The sequence below is a fragment of the Solanum pennellii genome, chromosome 6 (genome assembly GCF_001406875.1).
Source record: "Solanum pennellii chromosome 6, SPENNV200".
In the NCBI taxonomy this organism is placed as follows: Eukaryota; Viridiplantae; Streptophyta; class Magnoliopsida; order Solanales; family Solanaceae; genus Solanum; species Solanum pennellii.
In genome coordinates, this window is record NC_028642.1 from 58,117,359 (window position 1) to 58,129,287 (window position 11,929).

The 11,929-nt window shown below is 29.5% G+C and overlaps 1 protein-coding gene across 1 annotated transcript; it reads right to left on the reverse strand.

Moving 5' to 3' along the window:
• Positions 1–1,321: 1,321 nt before the first annotated feature.
• Positions 1,322–3,047, reverse strand: LOC107021584 (dof zinc finger protein DOF2.4). The gene is made up of 2 exons (XM_015222274.2): positions 2,739–3,047; positions 1,322–2,571 (listed from the first exon to the last, which is right to left on the reverse strand). Exons 1-2 carry the CDS (start codon positions 2,787–2,789, stop codon positions 1,624–1,626), a joined length of 999 nt encoding a protein of 332 aa, XP_015077760.1. The 5' UTR covers positions 2,790–3,047; the 3' UTR covers positions 1,322–1,623.
• Positions 3,048–11,929: the final 8,882 nt, after the last annotated feature.

Consider the following 11,929-nt stretch of genomic DNA (forward strand, 5'->3'; position numbering starts at 1 on the left):
CACAGAATTAAGTTATATTCAAAGTGTGATTTTATGATAAAGTTGTCATTTTATTTATTACTTTTTTAAAAGGTATCGTATCGTATCAATTTAATAGTGAACGAATAAAAATGAACGAAGTAGTATGGTCTTTTTCCTGTTCATGTAATTATGAATAAGATTATTTTTCTTTCATAAAATTAAAAAGATGAAGTTAACGAGAAAGAATAAAGAGGTTTGACTTAGCTAGGTATAGGTTGAGTTAATTTGAGTGAATGAATGAATGAACGTGGGGATGATATCATGTCAATGATGGAGTAGTATTAATTCTCTTAGCTTCTTCTTCTTCTTTCTCTTTTAACGGAAAAATGATGATGACACTTAGATTATTATGAGAGAATCCTCACTTTTCCTTCTTTTGAGTTATCTGTGATTGGATTTTTCTTGTGTTTTGGGTACAAACATGTGGTAGTAGTAAAACATTTGCATGGTTTTTAGTGGAAACTTTGGCGTTTTCTTTCTTTGACTAATGCCTTTTTTCATCTCTCTCTCTCTTTTAATTCTTTCTTCCCCTTCTTTTGTTCGTTGCTAAATCTTGTCAAGCACCACTTATCCCACTCACAACCGACAAGGAATCTCACTTCTCTCTATTTTCCTATTCTTATCATATAAAATTATATAATCATTTGTATCAATCAAATGAAAAACTTGACCATGCACAAGTTTTAGAATTTAATCCAATAACATATACTATATAAAAGTAGCTCCCTGCCAAAGAGAATATATATATCACCATGTATAGCTACTAGCATGGAAAATCAAACTGTTCATATTAAATTGATGACCATGTAAAAAGACTATGGTTATATATTTATTTATTTTTAAAAGACTATGGTTATATGGAAGATCATATCATGTTGCAATAAAACTCACAATTACTTAACTTTGATCAAATTCTTCCTACCTGTCGTTACTTTTTGAAGAGTCTAATGGCCAACATAGCAAATAAATGATGAAAGATTACTTGACCATTAGTACATTTCATAAGAAAAATAAATGTAGTAATACTTTTTACTCAAGGGATACAACTTCATAGAAAGTGACATACTGAAAATCAACACTGAATTCAACAAACAAACACTAATTTCTCAAGTCACTCGATTAAATAGTTATACATCTCAGAAAGTTATCCATCTTGCTTTCAAACTTTTTTTTCAAAGTGACTTTCTGAAATAATAACTATTAGTTGAGTAACCATATTCTAACCGATCAACTCCAGACAGATATGATAATTGACTAGGGTTGTGATCAGTTGAGATGGTACAATGAGTTAAATTATCAGAAATTAAACAACATTAATATATATAACATATATTTGATGGAAACAGATTATAATGTCAGAACCCAAATTAAAACTCACAATACAACTTCACACACCTAAGTTATAAAAAAGAAGAAGAAAAAAAAACATCCATTAAAATTACAAGTGATGATAATGACCAAGGAAACAAAGACTTAAATATGCCCCCAGTATACTATATATCTAATTTAGACCCCCCCACCCCCCCAGCCCATTCCAACACATACAACATTTTAATCCTTGAGAGTCAAGTACACAAATTGACTTACATGAATGAAGCTTGATCAAAGTAGATGGCTTGCTGAAGAAGATGAGTTTAATCCAGAAAACCCTCCTGTCCATGCGTTTCCACCCCAATATTGATTACTATTATTTTCCATTGTTCCCAAAAACTGTTTCGTCGAATTTAACCCTTGCTCATCATGATGACCGTTAATATTATTATTGTTACCAGATGATGATTCATGAATTCCTTGATCACTACCGTGTTGAAAAGGGTACAAATTTGTATTTGCTGCCAAAGATGGCAATCTCCACTGATGATCAGATCCTCCTCCTCCTGAGGGTACAGGTAAATTGTTAGTATTATTTGTATTGGTACTATTCCCTATTTGAAATCCCATTTCATGATGATGACTACTAAGCGCGCTTCCATTTCCATGGTGTGTTGAAACCAAATTAGGTTGAAATCCGCCGTAGTGATGATTAAGGTTTTGAAAAGCCGCCATGAGAGGAGTTAACTGCGTTGGTTGTTCATGAGGGAAGTGATGACGACCATTCATTATTTCTGTGCTGCAGCTTGAAGGACTTGCACTTGTTGAAGTACCCGAAGCAATAGTATTAGTATTGACATTACTTACACCTGTACTCTTTGAACTGTTGTTGTTGTTGTTACTACTACTTTTGCTTCTCTTGTTCCTCCGGCATCCTCCTCCTACCGGCACGCTTCTCAAGGCGCCCCCTCTAGTCCAGTACCGGCGACACGTCTTGCAGAAGTGTCTTGGTTGGGAAAGGTTGTAGTTGTTGAAGTAGCAGAACTTTGTGTTTGTTGAATCACACCTTGGACACTTTAATCCAGCTTCCGGTAGTGGAATCTTAGCTAAACGGGCTCGATCCACCATAGAACCTGGTCTGATTGAGCCCGGACTAGCCCCCACCTGCATAGGTGGGGGCTGCACAGTTGGAAGCTCCAGCCCAGTATTTCCTTGTTGATGGCCGTCAGCCTGTTGTAACTGAAAAAAAAACATCAAAAAGAAGGGAATTTCATCACTCTAGGTTTTTAAGTACTCACAACCTAATGAATACCTAGTATATTCAAGAAGAAGACTCTATAGTACTAGAGAATATGAATATTACTTGTTCTCTTTTTGGTTAAAGGATTAAAGATTTAAATCCATACCTGATGCAAATTGGGATGATCTAGATACACAGGAAAAGATGAGAAAACCATGATTTTCTTTCTTTGATCTCTTTGATCTTTATCTCTTTTATATAAAAAGGTTGATAAGTTTTTTGGAAATATATGTGGTGGGAGAGAATCAATACCAATAAAAAGAAAGGAAAAGAGAAAGAAGATGAAGGAAAAACATAAAAGGAAGGGGGAAGTAGCTATAACATATTATAGAGAGATTTAATTAAATTTTTTTTTCTTCTAACATTCTCTTTTTGTTTTTTACTATATAGTACTATATTTTTAGGGTTTAGTAATTTTGAGTGGAGGGAAGTTCCTTCGCATCTAAGCTTTCTTTGTTGATATATAACATAATAAATAGTATTTATTAGTGGGTGATAAAAAGAAAAGTATAGTGACTCTCTATTATATATCAGCTATAGTACATACCTTTATTTTATGGTGGGATCCTCTCTTACGTATTTCAAATTCTAAATGGGACAGTCAAATGGATCATTGCACAACCACATAATGATCTATAGTGATATTCTTTGGACCCTTTGTGTTTTTTCTTCTTTTGGGGGGTTTCCTTAACTATATATTGTTAGCTAAGAATTGTAGTAAAATGATGTGTTAACTTTTACGTATAAGATAAAATTTATGATTAGTTAAGCAGGTTGACTGTCTTCTGAACTAAAAACTCAACAACACACCTTTTAAAGCCATTTGCGAACTTAACCTAAGAAATGTTACTACTTTTTATGGTACCTTGGGGTAATTAAGCCAAACAGTTAGGCTTCTTCTCCTATTTTTCTGCTTTTTTGCACTTGTCTGTTTATATCTTCTAAAAAGCTTATGGGTAGCTTTCTTTAATCGACCCACATGCAATTTGATGTCACACTTAAAAGTAATCAACTCATCATGTGGAGATACGTTCTAAACTCAAACATCTCAACATTAAATCTTACTAATTGATTAGGAGTTTAACTTCAACATTATTCTTAAAAGACATTTAGAAAAGTAATCCAACTTTGAAAAATGAAATTTGTTATCTTAAAAAGAGTTAAAGTTATATGTATGAGTGTGAGAAATTAAATTGTTTTACGTCATTGATCATATTTACATGTTGTAGCGGATATTCTATCTTATTTTTCAAGAATTCAAATTCAACATTTTAAGAAATTGACTATATAGCCTGAATATGTTTTTAGAAATTTCCTACGCTTGACAGTGTGTGCACTTGAATTCTGTTGATATAATTAAATAAAATAAATTTATTTGCTACAACATATAAATATCAAGTAAATATTCTTTCCAAATTGATAAAAAATAAAATAACTATACTCTTTTTAATTATAAGGTTGTACAAAATGAACATTTGTGGAGCTCAAACATCTCAGAAGGTCTAGGGTTCCACGTAGCTTATGGTGAAGAGAAAGATATTACTTTAATCAAATATAATTAAAGAGAAGCCATTGTCAATATGCCAACATAACTGCGAAAAATCCGGTTAATGTCATTGTTAATTAATAATCTTTCATGAGTTAAATAATTAATTAAGCGCTGAGTTCTGTAATTAAGGAAATCTATTTGTCTATGAAACTATTCCTAAATCAATTAACTATTACTCTCTTTTTTTTCAATTTATTTGTTATAATTTGACTGAACATTAATTTTACAAGGTATGCTAGTACAGGTAAGGTTTATGTACATATATCATAATTATGGCTATTGTTGTAATTTGACTGAATACGTAATTTAAAAAGATTTTTAAATTTTGTAATGTTAATTAAAGTAATGTATTGATCGAGGAAATCTAACAAATTGAGATATAATGAGTTTTCAAACTTCTTTGCGGTAAATATGAAGATCTCCGGTAAAGATTAAGGCCATAAAACTTCAAAAAAAATTGTAAGTTGCCTACAAAATTAATGCTTTCGTTGATGATCTTAAATATGTCATATATGATGTTGACGGTTGAGATTAACCAATTGAAAAATGAGAATTTTTTTTAAAAAAAAGATAAATAAATTAGAAAAGCAAAAATATTATACAATATACCTTGCCGTAATTAACTGATCAAATGACCTTCGGAGTAAATGAAATCTCATTTTAACAGTTAAAGTTTGAAAGGTGTCTAATTTGAATTCCGCTAAAATATAATATACTTTATTCTTACTTTCTTATTAAGGTGACAAAGTTCAATTTTGGGTCATATCAAAATGAACAGTAAAAATATAGTGTTCATTTTTCAAAACCGAATCAAACGTTTAAATTAGACAAAAATTTATTTTATTCTTACAAGATGGTCTATTGAGTTACAAAATAAATCATACTTTACACATTTCAAATGTCTTTATGGGAAAATGTTTTCAACTGTCGTATTTTAAATATTTAATAATAGTACTAATTTTAATTTGTTTCATTTTATCGGAAACTTTTCTTTAATCTATTTCTAATTAAAAGAATGGTAGTACATTTTTTAAATCTATTTTTTAAAATTTTGAGCGTCCATTTTAATCCTTAATGCATGACATGCTCTTTTAATTTAGTTATAAAATTTAAGAAGAAAAAACTTTTGATACATACTAAAATTACGTTTAAAACCTATAATTTAAGGATGTCATGATATTTTCAAGTAAGTGAAAGTGTGTCTTTCAAAGTAAAATAAAATAAAAGATTTAAAATTATAAGAATAATTGTGTATATATGAAAATGTTCCATTCTTAATTTATCCAATATATCAGGAGTGTGTCACGTAAAACTGAGCGGGGAAAATAATTACTTTATTCTTTTTAATGGTAACTTTAGTTTTTGTTTCACCATCATCACCCTTTCTCTAAGATTTATTTTTTCATCTAGTTTGATATTTAATCATTTTCAATCCCAACTAATTTACCATCATCACCCTTTATATAAGATTTGTTTTTTCATCTAGTTTGATATTTAATCATTTTCAATCCCAACTAATTTGGATCCAAACCACACAAGGTTCATCGGAGAGGAAAACGCTTTTGATTGAGCTATCATGACTTTTTTCTTAAAATAAATTTTCAGGATTTAAATTTGAGATCTCTAATTAAGGGTGAAAGAATTTTATCTATCCTATTAATACGGACGCTCTATCATGATTCATGACATATTTACTCTACTAAATTGATCAAATGACGATAAGATATATAATTAAGGAAAGAGAAAAGAATAATGGCGTGTAGGAGGAAAACAATTTTTTATTTTAATGATTTTTTTTTTTTATCTTTGGTTAGTCAAAATTGAGAAAATTGACTTTCTTAATAGAAGCAAGATCGAAAAATAAGTTTCATAAAAAACATTTCAAGTTCATTTTCTCCTTCCGGCCCTCAACCCTCACCCATTGGTTATCCCACCCCTGAACCCCTAAAATATTTTTTTAGATTACTATTAAAAGACTTAAAGAAGTTTCACATCGGTAGAGAGATGAGAATTTGGTCTCTCTTATATAGACTTGGACAAATCTCTTCTCTTGAATTATCTTTTGGGGTGTGAGCAGTAGCAGAGTCCGCCAGGAATTTCATAAAGGGTGTCCAGAAATAGCAGTTGCTATGTTAAGGATGTTTAAAATATGTTATTTAATCATTTCGAATATCATTTTACTTGTATATATGCTTTTTTTCCGACGAATTGAACACTTTTACCACTATGTGGCTAAGTCGATGTGAGTTAACCTAAGACCTAATTTCACAATTACATATAAATAATTTTCTTTTATTTACCAATTACCGAACTCTTAAAAAATAAATATGTAATCCACTTATTTTTCAAAAAAAAAAAATAGTTTCCTTCATACCAAACACAAACGCACTTTAGCTAGAAGTAGAATATTATAAATTGAAGTGGAGAAATTAAAATCGTGATTATAGAATTAGTAAAAGCTAAGAAACATGCATATACGCGTTATTGGTCGAGGAAAAAGCTAAGAATGAAAAGAAAGGTTGTGCTTGTGGGGTAGCTGAGGCATAAGGGTCCCCAATTAGCCCCTAAATATAACGACATCAACGCAGTCTTCCATCAACACATCATTTTCATCAGATTCCTAGAGTAATTGGTACGTGTATCTATGTCAAATACAGTCGAATTCAGAAATAAACGATTATTTAAATGTAAAATAGAGACGGATTTAGAATTAAACAAGTAAAGAAGGATTCAAAATCAAATGAGTTATTCGAATGTTGAAGGATTTAGAATTAGGGTTAACGGACTCAACCATTATGTTTCTTATCACTGAATTTATTTCATTTTATAATTATTAAAGTAAATGTTCAAAATTTAACGTTTATTGAAAAATTTATATAATAAAAATATTTGTATCAGTTGATCCTAGGCCTCATTCGATTTACCTTCCTCCTTTTCTTCCCCTTTTTAACCTCCCTTTTTCCATTTTAAAAATCTTTTACGATATATATTGCTATGTTCTATTAATTAAAAAGCAGAAATGTATAGTAGAATCGGCCATGGAAATCGTGTGAATTATCTCATTGGAGAAAAGAATTACTCTGCATTTAGTCTATATTCTCTCCTCCTTTTTTTTTTCGAGAAGAGGGGTGGCTGCATTAATTTTTTGGCAAAATGTTATAGAAGATTTATTTTAATTTGAATTTGGATCTTAAATATAATACCTTTTTAAAATGGGTTAAATTTAAGGGAAACTTACATAAATATACAAAAATAAAAAAATATTTACCATTTATAGCAATAATATCTTTTTTTCACTTGATCACTTTTAATTCATTTATAATACAAGTTTAATACATATTACGAAGAAGAATTTATTATTCATATATAATACAAATTTTAATAATGGATAATACATTTATCACACATTTTAATACACTTATAATACAATGTGTCAAATTTTTACCAAACAAACATAATATATTTCAAAAAACAATTATAATTCATATATATTGCATACATAATTCACTTTTAATTCATATTGCACATTTGACATAGTATTGTTATAAATGGTAATAAATAAAAAGTATTGCTAAAATCAGTAATTATTTATTAAAATGTACTAATTTATGTAATTTTTCCTAAATTTAAATAGGTGTCAGTCCATGAAACTTTGGTTTGAAATATTTATGGGACAGGGTATAATTTGGAGTTCAGAGCCTAAAGGTATAAAATATTAATAAAAATTTCAAAATGGTATATAAAATTTTATATTAATCAAAACGACAAAATCGCTCGAACAACAGCGATTTACTCTACCGGAAAAAGCAAAATCGCTGCTAAATTTTTTTAAAAAAAAAAAATTGAAAATCGCTGTCTAAAAAAAAATTGAAAATCGCTGCCATGGTAGCGATTTGATTTTTTTTAAAAAAAAAATCACATTTTGCAAAATCGCTGCAGTAACAGCGATTTTGCTTTTTCGGTGGAGTAAAATCGCTGTTGTTTCAGCGATTTTACCGTTTTGGTTAATATAAAATTTTATATACCGTTTTGGAATTTTTATTAATATTTTATACCCTTTTGACTCTGAACTCGTATAATTTGGATTACTTTGTTAAGTATTAGGGGAAAAAAGCTTATAATGACAATTCACCTTTTGGTGTCAATTTCTTTATACTAATAATAGAAGTGATTGAAGAGTTGTTTGGTGAAGCCCTCGTCCAACGCGTCTAATTGTTGTAGATTCAACATAATAAGCCCAATAACAAGAATTTTTTCGCTCTAAAAAATTAGTCATTCATAAATTTAGATGCTTTTCTTTATTTATAAAAATAATATTTTAACTATCAAACCTGAATTTGATTTTATTTTACTTGATATATTGTCAAAAATACAAAAATTACTTAACTAAGTAATATCCATACGTTATTTAAGAAATTTACTTTATTTTAACTTGTCATATCACGTAATCTTTTTACTTTTTTAAATTAATAAACTATCGACTAGATACACGTTGTATTTCACCGAAAAGGTGGATATAGTAATACAATATTACCTCCAAAATACATCACAAGGTTGATTACAACAGGTAATTAAGGCGATGGGTTAATATAAGAATTTAAATTTAAATGCACCTAAAAAACATGTATGAAATGAAGGCCATGCATTTGACGTTAGATGGAGACTTTAAAAGATTTGCGTATATACCGAATTGGATCATGCACGTGCATGTATATCAAAATTTCATTTTATTTTTTGGTAGTATTTAAAATTCAAAAGAATCGTATAATTAGACGCGTAATTATCTGTCTTGGAAAAAAAGAAGAAGAAGATTATATTAAATTAATGCATGATTATGAAGATGGGATCTGCTGAATTAATTTAATTAAAAAAAAAACATTTGGTGGTGTTAGAATCTAATTCCCTTCACAGACATATGGGCTTTTCCGCAATTCCACGCAAAAAAGCTTACCCTTTCATGAATTATATTGCAGACATATATAGTTGGAAAGCTATACCCCTTGCAGCTTTTACATTATCATAATAAACATTATTAGCTTGTTGCAAATTAGAATGAAAAATATTATTTATATATATATATATATATATATATATATTTCATTTAATTTATAGGAGTAGTATATTTTAAAAATTACTCTACTTTCCAGAAGAACTTGAATCTATGATTTCTTTTATTTAGCATTTGGCTAACGTTTTACTTTAAAAACTACTTTAAACCACCGAGGTGAGACGGGGTATAACATCAGGTAAATCGTGTTGGGATGGGTCTGACTTTAATATTATGATTAAAAAAAATGAATTTTAAATGTAGCTCAACTCAAAAACTAATTTGAGAGGTAAGAGTTGTCCAAAATTATATAAAGAGGTGAATCTTAATCCACCGATCTAAAACCCAACAATTTTTAGCTAAGTTGTTATTTTATTCATCAGGTACGTAGTACATTTTCATGTTGAAGTTCACATCAGAATACTGGAGTAAGTTGAAAAAAAAAAGTGGACTATAAGAAAAAGTAAAATCCTATTTAGCCCCTTTTATAAAAAGAAATACCCCTTTTGTTCTAACCCTATTTCTTTGGACTGGACAATTACAAGTAAATGAAGTGGGGATTTGATAAAAAAAATATAATTAAATGCGAGAGAGTTGCTATATTTTAAGTATTTACTCTCTTTCTTTCGTATATTGTAATTTTCGAAGGGTTATTCGACTCTAACGTGCTCCGCGCCTAGCTTTAATATATTCGTTCATATTTTTATCTTATGATGCCACGATTATCAATTTTATAGTGATTTAGTTTGCTCGTAAATAACATGTCATAATTTTCAATACACTTAAACCACATTGTAAATTACTCCAAATTAGAGCATAATGTTTGTGAACTTAACCTTATTATGTCGACATAATTATGCATGTAGACTTCATAACATCAAAGGACCTTATGTCCTTTTTACTATTCACGAACTCAAACTCTTAAAAGTTTCGAAAAGATTTAGTTAGTCCTACTTACTTGTAGGGGTGGGAAAAAAAATCAGCCAATAAAAATATGATACCAACAAATCTGTTTGAGTAGATGTCCATTCATTAATTTAGACCATTTTGACCGCTTAATTAAACCTATCTAAAGTTGAGCTGATTTATTAAAATACTTTATTTTTAAATAATAAAGAAATTCTTTCAATAATTGAATAATTCATAAGAAAATTAAATGTAGCGGATCGGCATCGACCCATTATCAAGCTCATTGATCTTGACCTACCTTATCTCAGCCTAAGTAACTCTTTGAAGGCTCGTAACCTATTTTAACCTGTCCAAATTCAGTTCAGCAATTGCATACCCTCATCACTTGGTTCTGGTGTAAGTACACATATACCTTATTTTGGTGTCACAATTTTAGTTATGCTTATAATTTTTTGCACATCTACTCATCTGAGAACAACTTCAAACTTGTGGAAATTGAAGTTAGTTTTGACAAGTCTAAATTCAGACATTCATTTGATATTTTGCTGAAGTTTAAGCATTTCCAGATCATGTTTAGTCATTTACACTAAATCAAAAATTTCATTATGAGCACTCTTTATATATGTCTCCTTTAGGGATATTGATTCTTATGACACTTAACTAATACCGGTAAAGACTTTAGCACTCTTTATTAATGTCAATACTGACTGCCGCTAAAAGTTGTTTTAGTTGTTGTGTTATTTCGCTTATATATAGTGCAGGTATCATTACCTTATATTTATGTAGGTTGAAGTTCAACCATTTTTAGCTGAATAAGAGACATTGCATGTTTAAGTTATTTTAAAGTGAATAAATTCAATAAGGTATTTAAACAAGGAAACCTTAGTATACCACTGGAGCAACCCTCTCTGTCGATTGCTTATTTCTAAGAGAAACATCAAAATTTAATGGAAGAACTTTGTAAATTTTTTTTTTCGAAAACGTGATTATTTGTTTTTGTTTTTTCCCCTTTACTTTCCATTTTTCGTCTTGTGAGGGCTCTATGTGGGCATCAATGCTCGTAAAAGATGGTACGCAAACTGATAGATATATTGATTAAAAGTATGGTATGAATGATAGAAGCAAGAAATGAAAATGTACATATAAAGAAACATAAATAAAAGCAAACTATAATAATTGCACATGCAATGGCATTTACGATAGACACAACACATGTAAGTACTACAGGTCACTTTAATAGGTGCAATATATCACATTTTTGATATTTATATATAAGAAGGAATCCTTGAAAGTGAATTTTGAGGCATTTTTCTGATTGGCTGTGTGCCTTTTGAGAGGATCTTTGTGTTCTTTCACCACAGGTGACCAACTAATCTCTACATTGCATTGAATTGTGTGCCTCCTCTCTCTGTATTATACTTAATAATATCTTTAACAGGTTGAATTATGTGTGAGTCGAATTCTATTTATATATGGACCACTCATATAACAAAATATATTATGAAATTGATTTTGCATGTTTTGATACATGGAGTATTAAATTGATGTTGGTTTTACATATATAATTATGTGTTGAGAGTAAGAAATCATATAACTAATCTTCCATTCTAATTCTCGATCTCTATACCTTCTTATCTAAGATCGTGTCCTGAGTAAGCTAAAGTTATTCATATGCTGTCTAATTACCCCTCCCTGTTCACTACAACAAAAATAACTTTTAGCGGCATTAAATATTGAACTAATAAAGAGTGTTAAAGTCTTTACCGGCATTAGTTAAGTGTCATTAGAATCA